The sequence below is a fragment of the Mobula hypostoma genome, chromosome 14 (genome assembly GCF_963921235.1).
Source record: "Mobula hypostoma chromosome 14, sMobHyp1.1, whole genome shotgun sequence".
Classification (NCBI taxonomy): domain Eukaryota; kingdom Metazoa; phylum Chordata; class Chondrichthyes; order Myliobatiformes; family Myliobatidae; genus Mobula; species Mobula hypostoma.
The window spans coordinates 7060745-7082635 of record NC_086110.1 but is presented as its reverse complement, the minus strand read 5'-3'; the positions used below and the strand labels follow the sequence as shown (position 1 = coordinate 7082635).

General features: G+C 45.6%; 1 protein-coding gene across 2 annotated transcripts in view; it reads left to right on the top strand.

The window, feature by feature from the left end:
• The window catches only part of LOC134356075 (RNA-binding Raly-like protein), a 1565186-nt gene that overhangs the window by 1348273 nt on the left and 195022 nt on the right, over positions 1-21891 (top strand). For both annotated transcript variants that reach the window (XM_063066635.1, XM_063066636.1), the window contains exon 6: positions 10788-10838. In XM_063066635.1, the coding sequence (XP_062922705.1) occupies positions 10788-10838 (51 nt within the window). The remainder of the gene's footprint in view (positions 1-10787; positions 10839-21891) is intronic.

The window sequence follows — 21891 nt, the reverse complement described above, 5'->3', positions numbered from 1 at the left end:
TCTGCCGTATTACCCCAGTATTTTTGTTTTAGCTCTGTCTTCGGCATCTGAGGTATTACTCCAGCAATTTTTTTTTTGGCTTCATATGTTCAGCATCTGCGCTGTTGCACCTACACTTTGTCCTGCCTCAGTCTTTTCCTTGCTATTTAGATTTTCCTACATCTCCTCAACTTAATCACCACCCACAAAAAAAAAACAACAAAGTTCCACCTTCTGTCTCTTGGCTGAGCTCTGATTATCCTCTCATTAGAAAGAAAGGCAGAGACAATTTTTTTTTAAAAGGCTAACAACTGTGTGAAAGGGAGCAGAATCCCAGTTAAGTCTAACCAATCTAATCATTTCTGATGAAAGCTCTTTCAATTGGTAAGACAGATGTGAAAAGGCTTCTGTTATTACTCATGGAGCTAATTTTGGATACAGTTATGATGGGTATGCTGTCAGTCTCGTGTAACTGCTCAGAACACTGGGAGACTTATTTGATGTTATGCTAATGGTGCGTGGCTAATACAGTCAATCAGTTCAAAGTTCCCTTACACGACAAATACTTTGCATTGTGCTTAATACTGTATATGTGTAAACTGAGTTCAGTTATTGCAGAATAAGTAACCACAGAGGAGAATGTAATAACACATTCACACTTTTAGACTGAGAATTGCAGGTAGGAAGATGATGCCAGTCAGTGTAACGGGGATCAGGCCACCCCATGTGCATTTCACCGTAATCACAGCAGTGCAGCGTGACTGGGTATGTCTGAACAAATGTGACTGACTGTGCTGAGCCCTGTGGACTGTGGCCCTCCCACCCTCTGGATGAAAGGGACACAGAAGAATCAGAATCGGGTCTGATATCACCAGCATATGTCGTGAAATGGGTTGTATTTGCAGCAGCAGTACAATGCAATACATAATAATAGAAAATGTGAATTACAGCAAGTAAACACACACACAAATTAAATAATTAGTGCAAAAATAGAAACAAAGTAGTGAGGTAGTGTTCATGGATTTAACTTCCATTCAGAAATCAGATGGTAAAGTGAAGGAAGCTGTTCCTGAATCGTTGAGTGTGTGCCTGCAGGTCCCCGTCCCTCCTCCCTGTTGGAAGCAGTGAGAACAGGGCATGGCCTGGGGCATGGGGATCCTTGAAGATGGATGCTGTCTTTTGAGATGTCCTGGATATTACGGAGACTCGTGCCCATGATGGAACTGACTGAGTTTACAGCTCTCTGCAGCTTCTTTCGATCTTGTGCAGTGGAATACCCCCATCCATACCAGGCGGAGGTGCAGCCAGTTAAAATGCTCTCCATGGTACATCTGTAGAATGGTGACATATCAAATCCCCTCAAGCTCCTAATGAAATATAGTTGCTGTCACGCTGTCTTTGTAGCTGCATCAATATGTTGGGTCCAGGATAAATCTTCAGAGATAATGATACCCAGGAATTTCTTGCTCTTTCCACTTCTGATCCCTCTATGAGGACTGCTGTGTGTTCCCTCACCTTACTCTTCCTGAAGCCCACAATCAATTCTGTGGTCTTAGTGACACTGAGTGGAAGTTTTTTGCTGCAACACCACTCGACTAACTGATGTATGAAATTCTGCCAACAATAGTTGTGTCGATGGGATTTGAGCTGTGCCAAGCCACACAGTCATGGGTGCAGAGAGCGAGACTGCAAATGTTGCAGTCTGAAACACACAAGATGCAGGAGGTTAGAGGGAAATGAACAGTCAAGGTTTCATGACGGGAGTCCTTCAAAGTTCCTGGTGAATGGGCTCCACCCCAAATGACAACAGTCCATTTCCCTCCACAGATACTGCTTGACCCACTGAGTTCCTCCAGCATCTTGCTTGTCACTTTGGATGACAGAGCCTTGCTCTGGCCTCGGTGGGAGAAGGTGGGCAAGAAATAATGGTTTCAAATTCATTTGAAACTTGGTCAGCATATGCATCCCTTCAAGATCTAAAAAGCAGGACAGGAATTTTGCGTTTGTGATCAATGCACATTATCACAGAGAGATATAACATTGACACAGTCCTTCAGCCCACCAAGCCAAAACTGACTATTTACACTAATCCTATATTCATCCCAGACTGAGATACAGGAGACTGCAGATGCTGCAATCTGAAGCTACAGGCAAGAGGCTGGAGGAACTCTGCGAGTCAGGTAGCATTTGTAGAGGGAAATGGACAGTCGATATTTCAGGATGAGAACCTTCATCTGGACTATGATAATAATAATAATAGACAATAGTTGCAGGAGTAGGCCATTCGGCCCTTCGAGCCAGCTCCGCCATTCACTGTGATCATGGCTGATCATCCACAATCAGTATCCAGTTCCTGCCTTATCCCCATAACCTTTGATTCCACTAGATATCCAGCAGAATCCAGTAGAAGATTATTCATATTCATGAATGCCCTCCTTCTGTGCTGTAACCATTCTGCAATGTATTTTATGATCTCTGACAGTTGTCACTGTGACAAGCATCCTTGAGGAGGATGGCTTGGACTCAAATGCTGGAGTATTTGAAGCCAGGATCAAGACACGGTATCAAACCGAATCGAGCATCTGAGAAACACTAGACGAAATCACTATTAGTGGTTGTGATTGAGCACAGAACCTCAGTCAGGTGCTCTTTAAATACTCAATTCTTGGCATCCAGAACATGATTGTCAATCAGCAGGACTGTCCTGAAACCTTAAAAGGGCCACGCGAGCCAACCATACTCTGGAGAGTTTGAGCATCTAAATCCCGAAAGCTGGCATGGTTGGAAGTGATTCATAATAGGACCCCTCCCCCATGGCCGACTCCTGACAGCCCTGGCTGCTTGGAGAGACGGTGATGATAGTCAAAGATGAGAGTCAGGTCAAAGATGTCTCTGTCAGGCCACCAGCACCCCTCCTTGGATCCAAATCGTTCCCAGTCCACGAGATATTGTCGAACACCTTTAACAGTGCACAAGTCCAAAACCCTTCTCACGGTGATGACCTGTTCCCCATTGTTAAACCTGGGTAGGTTTGCTGGTGCTGGGGCTAAGGGGCTGATGCAGACATGATTTAATTTGGGAATGTGGAAAGTGGGATTGATCTTGAGGGTCATGGGGAGCTGCAAGGTGTAAGCCACCGGGTTTACTTTCCTGACAATGAACTTGGGCACCAATTTTCTGTGCTCCGCTAGGAGAGGCAAATCCTGAGTCAACAACCAGACTTATTTCCCAGGCTGCAAAACTGTTCTCCATTTTTTCTTGTGGCCAGCCTTTATTTCAGTCTTCCAGGTAGAAGCTAACAAAATCTCCCTTGTCCTAGTCCATCTCTCCTTGCAGCGTCGGACTAGATCTTTGGCTGCAGGAAGCCCAACCTTGGTCTCCTGCTCAGGGAAGAATGATGGAGAATACCCAAATTGGCATTTGAAAGGGGACACCCCGTGCATCAAATGCCTTAAAGTGTTGTGGACGACTTCTGCCCACATCTATGGTCACTCCACTCATTCGGTCCATCAGGGGCCAGGCATCTTGGGGTACATTTGATATTCTGGTTCACCACTGCGGCTGGCCACTGGACTGCGGGTGAAAAACAGAGGAAAGATTCGCTGTTGCCCCAATCAGTTTGCAAAATTCCCTCCAGAAACGTGATGCGAATTGTGGACCACAATGGAACACAATGTCCACCAGAAAACCATGGTTCATGAAGATCTGGTGCTGGACAATTGAAGCTGCCTCTGTGGCAAATGGTAGTCTATACAAGGCAATAAATTTGCCGGCCATCGGTAAAACGATCCACAATTACCATGATAACGGTCTTCTCCTGGAAGGAGGAAGACCTGTGACAAGTTCCATGGAGATGTGCACCTATGGTCTTTCCAAAACAGGTAGGGTGAGGAGAAGACCTTGAGGTTGGGTACAGAGCTCCTTGTTCCGGGTGCACACCTCGCATGCCTGCATGTACTGCTGAACTTTCTTCATGCAATGGAAGAGTTGAGGCCTTTTTCCTTACCAAAGGCCTCTTCCAAATCCTTGTAGATGGAAGGAAATTCTGCTGGATTAGGTGCTGTAATTACCCCCAAACCTTCCTCCGAGAATGACTTCAGAGATTCTGTCAGTAAACCCCAGAGTCTCCCCCATAGGTCCATAAGAGTCTATAGTGAATACAGAAGCCAAATCACTGTCAAAATCCTTGTCTGTCTCCTCAGTCATTAGCAGTGGGGTGCAACAAAAGGTCCTTGTGCTTCTGGGACTAAACTCCAAGGGTCTTTGAATCTGAACAAATCTCCGACCTGCATTCCCAATGTGTGGTGGCCCAGGCCAGGGCTCTTCCAGTCAGAAGCAAGATAATGAAGGCCACATTTCTGCCTCTGAAGGAAACCGGGACAGCTGGAGTTTAAACACTAATGAGCATTGGATGAGGAAACCGCAGCAAGAGCTCGGGTCACTGTTGAATCTCTGCAGGGTCAGAGGATGTACTGGCTCCATAGAGTGACCAACAGCCTCACCCAAGGGATTTTAGATTCCTTCTTGCAATAGTTGGCACACAGTGACCTGGTGGCCGTGTATCTCCAGGCTCTGTCTGGAAATTTTCTCTCTGAGGCTGGCCACAGCTAACAAAAGGCTCCAATACCTCACTGGATCCATGTTGGCCCAATCATACTGTGAGGAGTCCTTGACGAGAATGTCTTGGACCCAAATGCTGGAGTATCTGAAGCAAGGTCAAGACACGGTATCAAATTTGATCGAGAACTAAGCACGAAACAAGCACCAGATGAAATCACTATTAGACTGAAATTGAGCACCAAACCTTAGTTCAGGTGCTCTTCAAATACTCAATTCTTGGTGCCTAAATCATGATTTAGCAGGACTGTCCTGAACCCTTGAAGGAGTTGCACAAACTAATCATACTCTGGAGAGTTTGGTATCTAAATGCCAGAAGCTGGTGCAGTTGGGAGCATCTCGTAACTGTCTCCTTCTATTTTCACGGATTACCATGAAATGTCAGCATACAGATAGACCAATGCGCACACTGGAATATATTGTGTAAGGTGGGTGTGGGGATTCACAGGAAGGAGGAGGTGAGAGACATAGGAAGGGCCTTGAACCTGCCCCACCATTCCTTGGGATCTTGTCAGATCTTCAGCCTCAGAAAAACTCTACCCATATCCCTTCATTCCCTTCCGAGCCAGAATTTCCTCCATCTTTATTGTCTGAATGCCCCCACAGCCCTCCATAAGAGAGAATTCCAAAGATTCACCACCTATGTGGGAGGAAATGATTGCTCCCCAAGTACTGAACAGTCCACCCCATTTCTGACTCTGACCTCTGACCCTAAACACCACAACCAGTGAAACATCCTCCCAATTTTCCCTGTTAAAACTCTGTATGTTTCAAAAAGATTCCTGCTCATTCATCTAAGAAAATATACACTCACCCATGCAATATTATTTTAATGAAGTCATCTGTTTGGCAGAGTTAATCTAAAATGAAGTGCTGACCTTTTTCCAATAATGTAATCTCAATTTAGACTCATTTTTCTTCCACCTTTTTATCACTCTTTCCCTTTTGTTCCTGTCCTCTCTGTCTGGATATTATGGAGTGTAAGTGCGTCTTTCTCAGCAGGAAAGAGCTCTGCTTGTTGCCTCTTCACTTGTTTATTCCGTATTAACTTGCTACCCACAGGTTAAAGGTGAAAGGTGAAATATTTAAGGGGAACCCGAGGGGAAACTTCTACCCTCAGAGTTTGGTGAGTGTGGAGCGAGCTGTCAGTGGAAGCGGTGCACACTGGTTCGATTTCAACATTTAAGAGAAATTTGGATTAATTTGGTGTACAAATGTCCATATTTTATCACATAAAATAGAGAGAGTGTAGAGAAAGTTCACCGGGATGTTGCCTGGATTGGAAGGCTTCAGAGATGGAGGGAATGTTGGCTAGGCTGGGCTTGTTTTCCCTTGTGTGTGCAGAGAAGTCTAAGGGGTGACCCAATAAAATATACAGTATAACAGGCACAGGTAGGGTAGATAGATGAAGTATTTTTCCCATGGCAGGGATACCAAAAACAAGGAGGCATAGGTTTAAGATGAAAGGAAGGAGCTGTAAGGGGGTCGGAAGGGCAAGTTTTTTTTTAACCAAAGACAGTGGTTGATATCTAGAACATGTCAGAGGAGATGATGGAATCAGATACAATTAATATGTTTAGTAGGCATTTCAAAAGCTACTTAAGTAGGCAAGGTGTAGAAGGATATGGCTGGCACAGGCTGGGTAACAACTGCTTTCCCCAGGCTGTTAGACATCTTTGCTTCCTGCTGCCACCCAGCACACATGTACTGAATGCCCTGCCACAACCCCTCACCTCCAACTCTCCAACTCACAGGCACTCTCTCATCCTGCACAGATCACTTTCGTTCTTTTATTGCTGCTGCTTCCCACTTTTATACAATTGCTTCTTTTATTATAATAGTGCCAGTGACATTAGACTGTTGTCAGACCTCGGTGATTTTCGATCCCTGGATCCTTTTGAGAGTTCAGGAATGAGTGGAAAACTTTGATTCTTCATAATATTTTAGTTTGAAGTTTAAGCAAAGGTACTAAGCACTTGAAGCTAAGTGAGGAGCTGAAAAGCAAAGCAGAGATTAAACAGATTTAATAGATTCAACATGGTGCTTTCATAAAATCGATCACATTTATATTTGAGATAACAGAAATTCCTTAGATAGTGATAAACCAATTAAGAGATTACACAATTAAAACAATTTTATCACATGTATAATGTGTTACCACCAAGCCAATTAAAAAAAATGAAAGATATATGTGACTGCTATACCACCTCCTGCCAGTAAGTGGGGACGAATCATCACATACTGTAAAAACTACACAATTTTGTTAAAGATACAAATAGTTAAAAATACAAATTATGTCAGTAAGAAAGAAACTACAATGAAAACTATGATTTCAGTCTTGTATTAATTCAACTAGTATGGAATAAAAAATATTTTAAAAATCAACTGATTCCACGATGCTGTCCCCACTGGGTTAGCATGGGCAAAGCAGGTTTTATGCACATACCTAAACCAATGCAATTTCCAAGGTAGAGCACTTCAGCTTCAAGATTCAAGATTGACGTTTATTTGTCCTGCTTACATCGAAACATAGCAAAATGCATTGATGCGAACAACGAGCACATCTGAGTTTGTGCTGAGGGCAGCCCACAAGTGTTGCCACACGTTCCAGTGCCAGCACAGCATGTCCCCCATGCCCCCATGCTTGGCAGCACTGTTTCCTCTAAGCTGCGCAGGTGCATGGCTACACAGTAACCAAAATGCTCCTGCGCACATAGCCTTTGTTGCCACGCAGCTGGAATCTGCTTTAATATGATGTTTTATTAATGTGGTGCGCAGTTCTCAGATGATGTAAAGATTTTCTATTCAGAGAAATAGTTGGTCTGTACAGCTTTAAAACAAAATTAGAGGGAACTTTGCTGTGCAGTACAACACAAAACACAACAAGCAACGAAACAACAACAGCAAATTAAGCCTTGTCCCTCCCCAACCTTCACACATACACAGTCCGTTAACTCCAAGACAGGGCTCCAGCCTCCAGCCCCGAGCAGACACCAGGCTTCGACCTCCCAAGTGAACTCAGAGATTGGCACACTTGGCTCCAGTCAACGTGCCTTGAGTTCTGGACTTCCAGTCTGACCCTTGAGCTACAATCTCGGCAATGATCCCAGAACATTCTGATAGTCATAGTCATATTTTATTGATCCCGGGGGAAATTGGTTTTCGTTACAGTTGCACCATAAATAATTAAATAGTAATAAAACCATAAATAGTTAAATAGTAATATGTAAATTATGCCAGGAAAAAAGTCCAGGACCAGCCTATTGGCTCAGGGTGTCTGACCCTCCAAGGGAGGAGTGGTAAAGTTTGATGGCCACAGGCAGGAATGACTTCCTATGATGCTCTGTGTTATGTCTCGGTGGAATGAGTCTCTGGCTGAATGTACTCCTGTGCCCAACCAGTACATTATGTAGTGGATGGGAGACATTGTCCAAGATGGCATGCAACTTGGACAGCATCCTCTTTTCAGACACCACCGTCAGAGAGTCCAGTTCCATCCCCACAACATCACTGGCCTTACGAATGAGTTTGTTGATTCTGTTAGTGTCTGCTACCCTCGGCCTGCTGCCCCAGCACACAACAGCAAACATGATCGCACTGGCCACCACAGACTCATAGAACATCCTCGGCACCGTCTGGCAGATGTTAAAGGACCTCAGTCTCCTGTGCTGTGCAGTCTGTTCCCTGTGACTGTTGCAGGGATAACCTAGTCATCCTATTTTAGCCAGAATGCTGTCAAACCCAGGTACCAAATCAGAGCTGTGAGATGGAAATAGTTAACAGCAGCACCTTCATAAAGCCAATCAATCGTCTCCAGTCTGGTTCCCCCACCTCTCGTCTGTCCTCTCCGCAACACCCTCTATAATATCCATTCTCTTATCACACTGCAGTGGAAATTGCTATCATCGGTTAAAGCTTGATGTCTGAAGGAGAACACATCACCATTTATCAAAAGCTGGCTGGTCACCAGCTCTTCTACTTGGGTTTTCCCAAGGAAAGCATTGGCAACCTGAGCCCACCCTGCAGAAGAAGGAATTTTATCCTTCGCGACCAAGGTCATGAACAGGGTGATGGGAGGGTCGTAGAGAGGCAGGGTACACTGTTTTGTGCAGGAGAGACAGTGATTGTTCGTAGGACAACATCATAAACGAACACAAGCTGAGTGAGCACAAGTTCACAGATTTGGACATCCCTATTTAGAGTACATTTGAACATGTGTTTTCAGAGCTTTAGCATTGTTCAAAGAAGGCTTGCTGTCACCATCCGGCAGGAGGTAGGAAACCTGAAGTCCCACACCACCAGGTTCAGAAACAGCTACAGCACGTTCCTCCACCCATCAGGTTCGTAAAGCAAACTTCACAACCCTAAACCTATCTCAGCAACAAAACACTACCAACTGCCATTGCATTACCATGGAGTTTTCTTTTCACTAATGCCTTAATTTTGCAAGGCATTTTTTCACCATTTCCTATGCAATTTATGTTGTTGATTGAGGCCTCTGTCAGACAGGGTTGACCATCGTCGACTGAGCAGTTCAATATGGAGAGCAACTTGTGGCCCATGTAGCAAGCCCTCCCTCTCCAAGTACCTGATGAACCCAAAGGAATGGCAGAGACCAACAGAGTTTGGCATTAGCAGTGTTGCAAGTGCTGTCAGTCAGCATTGAACTCAACGTAGGACTGCCTTAGGGACTCCACCTCCGGACTTTTCCCACTGGGCTTACTCCCGAAGCCTTCCTCATGAGTGGATATAGCCGCAAGGCAGCACAGGATTTGAATTTATGAATATTTTATGTTTTATATGTTGTATTATCAGATTTTTTGTTTTATGTGAACTTCACTATTTTAAATTATATTTTCATTTTACCTTCTGCTTTATACATGATGTTGCAGAATTGTTATCACGATGGGAAAGAAGGTGTAGCAAATGGAGATGAGATGCAGGTCATTCATGATTCAATTGAATGTTGGGATGGCATTGATGGATTGAATGGCCTCCATTTTTCATAATGGCCACCCTGAGTTGTTGGCACGAATGGGGTTGGGGGAAATGTTTTTTTTATCTCAAATGCATGGCGGCACATGGAGCAATTGGTGAATGAGTTCTCACATGGTACCAAACTGGAGTGGGCTGCATTATATCATTCCTGGCAGGTAGGTATCATAGGAAGTACAGTTGGTTTGAGAAGGCAGCCTGCCATGTCCTTCTCGAGCCACAGTGATGAACAATAACTGCAGCCCTACCCAGCGGTGCCCATGTTCGCAGATTGAATTTTATGAAAAGAATTGATAGAGAAAGTAGTTGACAGTTATGAAAACCTACATAGACTTTATTCACTGGAGCATAGGAGAATGAGGGGAGGGTTGATAAAGGTACCTGTATACAAAATTATAAGGGTACAGATAGTGGTAAGGTTGGATGAGTCTAGAACTAGAAGTCATAGGTTAAAGTGAAGGGTGAGATTTTAAGGGGAATCTGAAAGGGAGCGTCTTTACTCAGAGGATGGTGAGAGTGTGGAATGAGCTGCCAGCAGGAGTGCTGGCATGAACTAGATGAAACTGTTTCTTGTGTTGTAGTGCTTTGTGCCTCTGTCACTCTAGGTACTGGAGGGGTTAGGTAGGTAAGGTGCAGTTGAGGAGAATGGGGAGGGGAGGAGAACAGAAATTGAGATGTGGAGACCCAGGAGAGGCAAGGGGAGGGGAGGGGGTGAATCTCACAAAATCACAGGAAAAACTTGCAAACTCCACACGCCCGAGGTCAAGACTGAACCTAGGTCTTGACCTCGGGTGCACCCAGGAGTGGCAGTGGCGGGGGTGGGGTGGGTGGATATCGCACAAAATCACAGGGAGAACTTGCAAACTCCACACAGACAGCACCCGAGGTCAAAACAGAACCTAGGTCACTGGAGCTGTAAGGCAGTAGCTCTACCAGCTGTGACACTGTCACTCCACGTTAGACCTGAACAAAGACTACCTTTCAGCAGTGGAGTTCTGGGGCTGGCCTCTCTGGCTCGGTGGAGTAGCTGTTACCACTTTAACTCCAGCCACTAAGAATTCCAAGACATACATTGCCAGCTGGCTAACCAACATCCAGATAAATAATAACTGGCTGTCACAGAGTCATTAGAATTATTTAAGATGCTGTCAGCACTCGCTTAGATCCTAACTGAATGGCTTCTTTTCTTTCTGCAGAAGTGGCTATGAGTTTGACTACGACTATTACAGAGACGGTTTCTATGACAGGTATGTTGCCTCTGTGTAATTTGATGCCTTTATACATTTGCCTACACTGTTTTTTTCCTGGAATTTTATTTTATTATGTGACAGTGACAATTGCTTTGCCTGCCTGCAGTTCACATAAGCTCTGACCTTTTGTAGAGCTATTGAAATGCTTGTCTACCCCCTCCCAAAAGGCCGTATCTCATTCCTCTGCCTTTTCTACCACATCCACCTCCCTCAGACGAGATGGGGACAGCAAGGTGGAGGACAGGAGGAAGTCATTATGACTATTGCAACCCCAGATCCACTTCAATACTCATTACAGCCACTGTAACTGCACATGTTGTCGCCAATAACTGGATTCTGAAAACTGAATTGTACTTCATTTAGTTTTTTGCTACTGAGATACAGTGCAGGATAGGCCCCTTCAGTCCTTCAACCCGCACCATTCAGCAATCCCTGCTTTATCCTAGCTTAACCATGGGACAAACTCCTTAGTGGAGTCATGTTGGAGAACTGCGAGACCCAGAGTCTGCGTGAAGTACATCCGGCTGCAGCTCCTTGAAGACCGAGTTAGGGATCTGGAGCAGCAACTGGATGACCTTTGGCTTGTATAGGAGAGCGAGGATATAGTTGATCAAAGTTACAGGGAAGTAGTCACCCCAAACCTACAGAAGGCCAGTAGCTGGGTGACCATCAGGAGAAATGGAAATGTGAATAGGCAGTTAGAGCAGAGCACCCCTGTGGCCATTCCCATAAGACCACAGATCATAAGACAAAGGAGCAGAAGTAGGCCATTCAGCCCATCGAGTCTTCTCTGCCAGTTTATCATGGGGTGATCCATTCTCCTATTTAGTCCCACTCCCCCGCCTTCTCACCATAACCTTTGATGCCCTGGCTACTCAGATACCTATCAATCTCTGCCTGAAATACACCCAATGACTTGGCCTCCACTGCTGCCCGTGGCAACAAATTCCATAGATTCACCACCCTCTGACTAAAAAAATTTCTTCGCATTTCTGTTCTGAAAGGGCACCCTTCAATCCTTAAGTCATGCCCGCTCATAGTAGACTCCCCCATCATGGGAAATAACTTTGCCACGTCCACTCTATCCATGCCTTTTAACATTCAAAGAGTTTCTATGAGGTCTCCCCTCATTCTTCTAAACTCCAAGCAAAACAGTCCAAGAGCGGACAAACGTTCCTCATATGTTAACCCTCTCATTCCCGGAATCATTCTAGTGAATCTTCTCTGTACCCTCTCCAACGTCAACACATCCTTTCTTAAATAAGGAGACCAAAACTGCCCACAGTACTCCAAGTGAGGTCTCACTAGCGCCTTATAGAGCCTCAACATCACATCCCTACTCCTATACTCTATTCCTCTAGAAATGAATGCCAACATTGCATTCGCCTTCTTCACTACTGACTCAACCTGGAGGTTAACTTTAAGGGTATCCTGTATGAGGACTCTCAAGTCCCGTTGCATCTCAGAACTTTGTATTCTTTCCCCATTTAAATAATAGTCTGCCCGTTTATTTTTTCTGCCAAAGTGCATAACCATACACTTTCCAACATTGTACTTCATTTGCCACTTCTCTGCCCATTCTTCCAATCTATCCAAGTCTCTCTGCAGACTCTCCGTTTCCTCAGCACTACAGGCCCCTCCACCTATCTTCGTATCGTCAGCAAACTTAGCCACAAAGCCATCTATTCCATAATCCAAATCGTTGATGTACAATGTAAAAAGAAGCAGCCCCAACACTGATCCCTGTGGAACACCACTGGTAACTGGCAGCCAACCAGAATAGGATCCCTTTATTCCCACTCTCTGTTTCCTGCCAATCAGCCAACGCTCTATCCACGTATGTAACTTTCCCGTAATTCCATGGGATCTTATCTCGTTAAGTAGCCTCATGTGTGGCACCTTGTCAAAGGCCTTCTGAAAATCCAAATATACAACATCCACTGCATCTCCCTTGTCTAGCCTACTTGTAATTTCCTCAAAAAATTGTAATAGGTTTGTCAGGCAGGATTTTCCTTTAAGGAATCCATGCTGAGTTCTGCCTATCTTGTCATATGCCTCCAGGTACTCTGTAACCTCATCCTTGACAATCGACTCCAACAACTTCCCAACCACCGATGTCAAGCTAACAGGTCTATAATTTCCTTTTTGCTTCCTTGCCCCCTTCTTAAATAGCGGAGTGACATTTGCAATCTTCCAGTCTTCCGGAACCATGCCAGAATCTATCGACTTTTGAAAGATCATTGCTAATGCCTCCGTAATCTCCACAGCTACTTCCTTCAGAACACGAGGGTGCATTCCATCTGGTCCAGGGGATTTATCTACCTTTAGCCTATTCAGCTTCCTGAGTACTTTCTCTGTCGTAATTGTGACTGCGCACACTTCTCTTCCCTGCCACCCTTGAGTGTCCGGTATACTGCTGATGTCTTCCTCAGTGAAGACTGATGCAAAATACTCGATCAGTTCCTCTGCCATCTCCTTATCTCCCATTACAATTTCTCCAGCATCATTTTCTATCGGTCCTATATCTACTCTCACCTGTCTTTTACTCTTTATATACTTGAAAAAGCTTTTAGTATCCTCTTTGATATTATTTGCTAGCTTCCTTTCATAGATAATCTTTTCCCTCTTAATGACCTTCTTGGTTTCCTTTTGCAAGGTTTTAAAAACTTCCCAATCCTCTGTCTTCCCACTAATTTTTGCTTCCTTGTATGCCCTCTCCTTTGCTTTAACTTTGGCTTTGACTTCTCTTGTCAACCATGGTTGCATCCTTTTTCCACTCGAAAATTTCTTCTTTTTTGGAATATACCTGTCTTGCACATTCCTCATTTCTCACATAAACTTCAGCCACTGCTGCTCTGCTGTCTTTCCCGCCAGCGTCCCTTTCCAGTCAACTTTGGCCAGTTCCTCTCTCATGCCACTGTAATTTCCTTTACTCCACTCAAATACCAACACATCAGATTTCGGCTTCTCTTTTTCTAATTTCACAGTGAACTCAATCATGTTATGATCACTGCCTCCTAAGGGTTCCTTCACCTCAATCTGTCTAATCACCTCCGGTTCATTACACAATACCCAATCCAGTACAGCCGATCCCCTAGTGGGCTCAACAACAAGCTGTTCTAAAAAGCCATCTCGCAGACATTCTACAAATCCTCTCTCTTGAGATCCAGTGCCGACCTGATTTTCCCAATCTACTCGCATGTTAAAATCCCCCACAATTATCATAACACTGCCCTTCTGACAAGCCTTTTCTATTTCCAGTTGTGATTTGTAGTCCACATCCCTGCAGCTGTTTGGAGGCCTATAAATAACTGCCATCAGGGTCCTTTTAGCCCTGCTATTTCTTAGCTCAACCCATAAAGATTCTGCACCTTCCGATCCTATATCACCTCTTTCTAATGATTTAATATCATTTCTTACCAATAAAGCCAAGCCTCCCCCTCTGCCTACCTTCCTATCCTTCCCATACACCATGTATCCTTGGACGTTAGCCCCTCAAAAACAAGTATACCATTTTGGATACTTTTTTTGGCGGGGGGTGGGTGACCTCCCGGGAGAGTACCATGGTGACTGGGTTACAGGCGCTGAGCATGGGTCTGTGGTGCAGTGAGGAAAGAGAGAGAAGGGAGCAGTAGTGATAGGGGACTCGATAGTGAGGGGATCAGACAGGAGATTCTGTGGACATGAATGGGACACCTGGATGGTATGTTGCCTCCCAGGTGCCAGGGTCGGGGATGTCTGCAACATCTTGGAGGGGGAAGGGGAGTAGCCAGATTTCTTGGTACATATTGGTACTAAAGATAGAGGAAGGAAAAGCAATGAGATCCTGAAAAGAGAATTTAAGGAGCTAGGTAGAAAGCCGAGAAGCAGGACCTCCCGGGTAGTCATTTCTAGATTGCTGCCTGTGCCATGCGCCACTGAGGGTAGAAACAGGATGATGTGGCAGATAAATGTGTGGCTGAGAAGCTGGTGCAGTGGGAAAGGCTGCAGGTTCTTGGATAATTGGGATCTCTTCTGCGGGAGGTATGACCTGATCAAAAGTGACAGGTTACACCTGAACCCAAAGTGTACCAATATTCTCGCGGGCAGGTGTGTTAGAGCTGTTGGGGAGGGTTTAAACTAACTTGGTGGGAGGGGGGTTGGGAACCAGCGAAGGGAAGGACGGATGGTAAAAAAAGTGAAGATAGCATGCAGTCAGATTGTCAGGAAGGATAAGCAGGTGATGGGACTTAGTTACAGCCAACAGACCACTAGAAAATGAGGCAGGAGAAATAATAATGGGGGACAAGGAGATGGCTGATGAACTAAATGAGTATTTTGTGTCAATCTTCACTGTGGAAGACACTAGGAGTATGCCTGATGTTGTAGTGTGTGAAGGAAGAGAAGTGGGTTCAGTTACTGTTACAAGAGAGAAGGTGCTCAAAAAGCTGAAAGACCTAAAGGTACACAACTCACCCGGACGAAATGAACTGCACCCTAGGCTTCTGAAAGAAGTAGCGTTAGAGGTTGTGGTGGCATTAGAATTGATCTTTCAAAAATCACTGTACTCTGGCATGGTGGCAGAGGACTGGAAAAATTGCAAATGTCACTCCACTCTTTAAGAAAGGAGGAAGCCAGCAGAAATGAAATTATAGACCAGTTAGCCTGACCTCCATGGTTGGGAAGGTGCTAGATTGCTCAATTGTTAAGGATGAGGTGATGGAGTACTTGGTGACACAGGACAGGACAGGACAAGATCACCATAACTGATAGAGAATGGGAATGTCAAGAGAATCGGATCTGTATAGATATGTTTCATGGCCAGCACAGACTTGGAGGCCATCTATAACAAAAAATAGCTTCTTTCATGATCATGTCCCGGTCTTCTTCATGAGAACATGAGGAAAGTTCAGACCCAGTCATTAATGTGAGATGATTAAATGAGTTTCAACTAAGGTCTAAAGGAAGTGAAGCAGGGAGATGTCTCTATTGGAAATTTCAAAGACCAGAATCCACGTGGTTCAAGGGATGGAGTGGAATGAGGGAGTGCTGAGAATCAGAGCTCAGGTTTGGAGAATGATCGACATTGGGAAACCTGAGGATGTCATAGTTCGGTCCGTGAAGTCAGCATTCCGGTTCACAGTCCGGTCCATCAACCCTTGCTCCAGGTTTTCCTGTCTACCCTGTTTCTGTTCCTGTTGAGCACTAATTGAGGCAGCTGATTCTCGTTGGGGCTGGCTGCATAAATACCTCCAGAGACCAGGGCGTGGCAGCTGGATTGTTCTTGTCCTTACTCCTTGTATCGCTTCCCCTGCCTTCTGTTTCCTCGCATGGAGCCTAGCCTTGTCTTGCCGGTAACTCTCACCTCGCTTGAAGTTCTTGTGTCGCCTTGCATTGCCTGAAGCCTTGTCTTGTCTTGCTGGTAACTTTCACCTCGTCTCGCCTGAAGTTTTGTCTTGGAGCCACCCTGTACCTAGCTCCCTTCCTGGTCCGTGCCTCTGCCGGGTAAGCCAGGCCATCTTGCCGTTACCCTGCTGTTGGTTCTGTCCCTTGCCTTCGTCAGGTAAACCAGGCCATCTTGCCATTACCCTGCAGTTGGTCCTGTCCCTTCCTGTCCCTTGCCTCTGTCGGGTAAGTCAGGCCAGATTGCCGTTACCCTGCGGTTGGTTCTGTCCCTTCCTGTCCCTTGCGTCCATCAGGTGGAGATCCACGCCCTGCCCAGGAGGAGATTCAAGACCCCAAGCCTCTAGCCAAGCCTGGCCTCAAGTCTCTAGCCAAGCCTGGCCTCAAGTCCCAAGCCAAGCTTCAAGACCCCAAGCCTCAAGCTTCTAGTCTCAAATCTCTGGTCTCCAGCCTCGCCTCAAATCGCTGGTCTCCAGCCTCACCTCAATTCTCTGGTCTCAAACCTCACCTCAAGTCTCTGGTCTCCAGCCTCACCTCAAGTCTCTGGTCTCCAGCCTCGCCTCAAGTCTCAAGCCTAAAGACTCCAGTCTCGTCCTGCCTGCCAGCCAAGTCACGTCCTTGCTTAGTTCTGGGGTCCGAGCCAGAGGCAAGACCCAGGTTCTGGGTCTTTGTCCAGTCTCTGGCTTGGAGTCCAAGCTCTGGCTCCTAGCTCTCTTGTTCTGTCCTGTTCTGGGTTCCCAGTTTTCGTGTCCATGTCCTAGCCCTCAGCCTCTATCCTAGTCCTGTCCCTAGTACTTCAGTGTTTGTGTCCTGCACTTGGGTCTGTTCCCAGCCACCACCTTATGACAGAGGAACTAAGCACAAGTTTTAAAAATGTGCCAAACTTGATACTGTGGGAGACAAAACCACCATGATTCAGTGTTACGGACAAGCAACTCTGGGAGAGGAAATGGGCTGTCTAGTTTTGATGACCTGCAATCATTTGTAAAGGATTACTCCAGCTAAATCTGAAGGTGACCGTAGCTATAGGCTCTCAGTGCCTAATGGAACTCTGCACAGCAGATTACAGAGGAGCAAACCATGGGTGCTCTGTCCAGGATTTCCTTGCATTAGTCATCAGTTTAGCTTGTGTTATCTACACCTTACAAACCAATTACCAGCTCCTTGTAGCAGGATACAACATGTCATTTCTGCAAAGAAATGTCTTCCTAGTTCCAGAAAAAAACATTTGTATGACAGTCAGACCTAAAAATATATTGGTCCAGAATCTACAGTCTGTGGATTGCAATGTACTCAGGACAGTGACTTCTGGAAAACATTCCACCTTTGGGGATTGAGTTCAAGAACCATAAGATAATGTTGCAGCTCCATAAAACCCTGGTTAGACCACAGTTGAATATTTTCTTATCTCTTAATGTCCTCTGACTCTTCAACCATGTACTCATTACCACAGCCACATATCCTTCCTGTCCTTCCTGGGAACTTGTCTTCACCACCATCTTGTTCCTCATGTCTTCCAGAACCATTTTAGGTCTCTCAGTTTGGATCCACCAAGGATTCCAGATATTCATGTTTGATTGACTGTTTCTCCTGCTACTTCTGCCTCTGAATTCTACGTGCCAACCTTTCTGCTCCGTGGAGATACCTGTGTATCCTGTCTCAGTCTCTGCCACAGTCTGGGCCTCTGTCTCCTCTGCCTGCCAGGACCCCTCCAACATTTCAACTTCTGTCAGATCCACACCTTCATCCACCAGTTCTTCGCCTTCCTCGCATCCAGGAAGGATTGGAAGATCTTAAGACCGCAGATCCTGCCAACTCCCGCTCAGACCTCGAATCAATCAGGCAACTCCAGACCACAGGTCCCACTGACTCCAACCCTGGTTCCAGCCACCCTGGACGTCTCCGAATGGGTATACAATTGTCGCCAACTCTGGCTCCAACAGCCCAGGGCAGCTCCAGACTGCAGATACAACTCTGGTTCCAACAAACCCTTTTGTCTTCAGGCGTTGAATGACACAGTCTCTAGCTCCAGCTCCAGCTCCAGCCAGGCCTTAGCCACCAGCAGCTCCAGGCCAAGACCATCCTTGCTGCCACTGGGCCCCTGGGTGCCGTCTCCTCCATGGCCACTCTCCAATCCTAAGCCTTTTCGGCTCCCCTGTCGCCTCCTGGATCCTCAGAGACTCCATCTTCCTCCCACCCTATCTTCGCAGAGTACTCCAACCCTCCCCCCTCTTCTGACACCACTAGCTCTCTTCCTCCCTCTGATCCCTGGCGTGTCTTCACTATTCCTTCTGGCTTTCCCCTCTCTGATGCAGAACATCCTGTATTCAGCAAGGGGCTTACCTTTGTCCCCCTTCTCCCACAGCTTAGTGAGTTCTGCGCCCACCATGACACAAGCTCTTCTTCCATTATCTTCCTCTTCAAGGCCAATTCTTTGGCAAGAATTCTACACGCCATACTGATGACCTCTTCTCCTATCATTGTATCATTTTTTAATGCATGCATTTCTAAATGACAATAAATGAGGACTGAGTGTCCTCATAATCTAATCCAATCTCCAATCCTCCTCCTCTTCCCGGACACACTGTTCTGGTTCTGTCCCATTTCTGACACCTCCCTCCCCTTTCTTGATCTCTCTGTCTGAATCTCTGGAGATAAATAGTCTACCAACATATTTTATAAGCCTGCCGATTCCCATGACTATCTTGACTATACCTCTTTCTACCCTATCTCCTGTAAATATGTTATTAGCTTTTCTCAGTTCCTTTGCCTTTGTAGCGTCAGTTCCTAGGATGAGAATTTCCTTTCCAGTACATCAGAAGACATCTTCATAGAACAGGGTTTCCCTTCCTCCACCATTGATGCTGCCCTCATCCACGTCTCCTCCATTTCCCAGACATCTGCGTTCACCCTATTGTCATGCAGCCTTAACAGGGGTAGAGTTCCTCTTGTCCTCATCTATCACCCCATGAGTCTCCGCATTAAACACGTTTCTCTCTGCAACTTCCACCATCTTCAGTGCATCTAAAACCTGACATAAATTGGGGACCGCTTTGTCAAGCAGCTACGCTCCATCCGCCAAGAGCAGCATTTCCCAGTGCCATCCATTTTATTTCCTATCCCCTTCCCCATTACGACACACTAGTCCATGGACCCCTCTTTTGCCACAATGAGGCCACACTCAAGGTGGAGGAGCAACACCTCACATTCTGTCTGTGTCACCTCCAACCTGATTGCAAGAACATTGATTTTTCCTTCCAGCAGAAATTTCTCTCCCCCTTCCCTCTTTTTGTATTCCCCACTCTGGCCTTTTACCTCTTACCTCTTCTCATCTGCTTATCTCCTCCACTGGGTTCCCCTCCTTCTTCCCTTTCACCCATATTCCACATTCCTTTCTTACCTGGTTCCTTCCATTCCAGCCCTTTACCTTTCCCGCCCACCTGGCTTCACCTATCACCTTCTAGCTACCTTCCTTCCCCCTTTCCACCTTTTTATTCTGCATCTTCCCCTTTCCTTTCCAGTCCTGAAGAAGGGTCTCGTTCCAAAACATCACTGTTTATTCATTTCCGTAGATGCTGCCTGACCTGCTAAATTCCTTCAGCATTTTGTGCGTATTGCTTGGAATATTCTACTTAGTTCTTTTTGTCTCATTACAGATAAGATATGCAAACTTTAGAAAGGTTGCAGAGGAGATTTAACAGGATGCTGCCTGGACTGGAGAGCATGTCTTATGAGGAGAGGTTGAGTGAGTTATGGATTTTCTCTTTGGAATGAAGGAGAATGAGAGGTGTCTTGATAGAGGAGGACAAGATGATAAGAGACATGAATCGAATAGAGTGCCAGAGACTTTTTCCCAGGGCAGAAATGGTTAATGCGAAGGGATATGATTTTAAGGTATTTGGAGGAAGGTACAGTGGGTATGTCAGAGATACATGGAACATATATCTGCCAGGGACATTTAAGAAACTCTTGGATTAAAAAATTGGCACAACATCATAGGCTGAAGGGCTTGTAATGTGATGTAACTATCATAATCTGAGGATGTATTGGAGGCAAACTTCAAGTGTCGCCATGCTTTTTGCACAAATGTAACATGCCCATAACAAACTAACCCTGACCTGTACTTCTTCGGAATGTGGGAGCAAAGTGGGGCACCTAGAGGAAACACACTCAGTCACAGGGAAAATGTACAACAGTAGCAGGAATTGAACCTCAATCACTGATGCTATAAAGCGTTAGGCTAACTGCTATGCTACCGAGCCACCCATATCTGCCAATAGAAGTAGTGCATGAACAGAGTGATTCTGCAGGTGCTGGGAAGTCAAAGCAACACACTCAAGTGCTGGAAGAACTCAGTATGGCAGGCGGCATCTATGAAGAGGAATAAACAGTTGAAGAAGTAGATATTTCTGCCTGTTCAAAGGATAATAGAACCAACTCAATGTTTTTTCGGAAACTTAAGGGAGAAAAATATTTAAAAACTAAAACATTAAACAAAACTAAAACACTGAACAATTAAAAAGAAATCTAAATGTGTAGCACACACAACACACATAAAATGCTGGAAGAACTCATGAGGCCAGGCCGCATTTATGGAAAAGAGTAAACAGTTGAAGTTTCGGGCCAAGGTTGCCTCCTGTGAGTATTAGCTTCCACAGGAACCATTGGAGAAGTCCCTTGTACTGGGCACACTTCAGTACAGGTTTTCATTGCAGGTTCCTGTGTGGAGACAACAGCCGGGAAATGGCTGACAAATACTTACAAGCAGCTGACAGCAGCTTTGGGACTTCCATTTTTGTACCTATAGAGAAAGTTTGGCTCTATGTGTCTGTTGTTTCTCAGTTCAAATTCTCATCAGTGCCGGATTTCTTGGAGCATCAGTAAATTATTGTGCTAATTCCTGGTTCAGGAAACTGCAGGGGTCGAAGTTCTCACTCATATTCAGATCAGTAATCTGCTCCTTGACGACCCTGGATGGTTGTGGCTCACTGCAAAACACACACAGAATGCTGGAGGGACTCAGGAAGTCAGGCAGCATCTACAGATGGTAATGAACAGTCGGTGTTTTGGGCTGAGACTCCAGCAGAACTGGAAAGGAAGGTGGAGGTGGGGGAGTGAAGGGAAGAAGTGCAGGCTGGCAGGTAATAGGTGAACACAGGTGAGGGGGGGATGAAGTGAGAAGATGGGGGGTGATAGCTGGAAATAGTAAAGGGCTGAAGAAGAAGGAATCTGATAGGAGAGAGGGAACCATTGGAAGAAGGGAAGAAAGAGGGGCACCAGAGGGAGGGTAATGGGCGGGTAATGGGCAGTCATGGTAAACTGCTGACTGCTCTCTCTCTCTCTCTCTGTCTGTCTGCCTGTCTGTCTCTCTCTCTCTCTCTTTCTTTCTTTCCCCTCCTATTCTGGAGTGGAAAGTGGCCCCTCCTATTCTGCATTACCTTTGTTCATTCTCCCAGTCACATTGTACTCCTGGCATTTCTAGAATTCAGCAGCTTTAAAGAACTTAAGAAAACCTTGGACAGTCACAGCAAACAAATCCAAGCAAAATTAACTAGCGACAAAACCTGCCTTGTAAGTAGGCACTGGCAAGGAGTTTGTTAGGGTAGTGGGGTAGAGATGAGGAGAAGTATTTGGTTACTGTTAGGGTAGTGGGGTGGAGGTAAGGGAA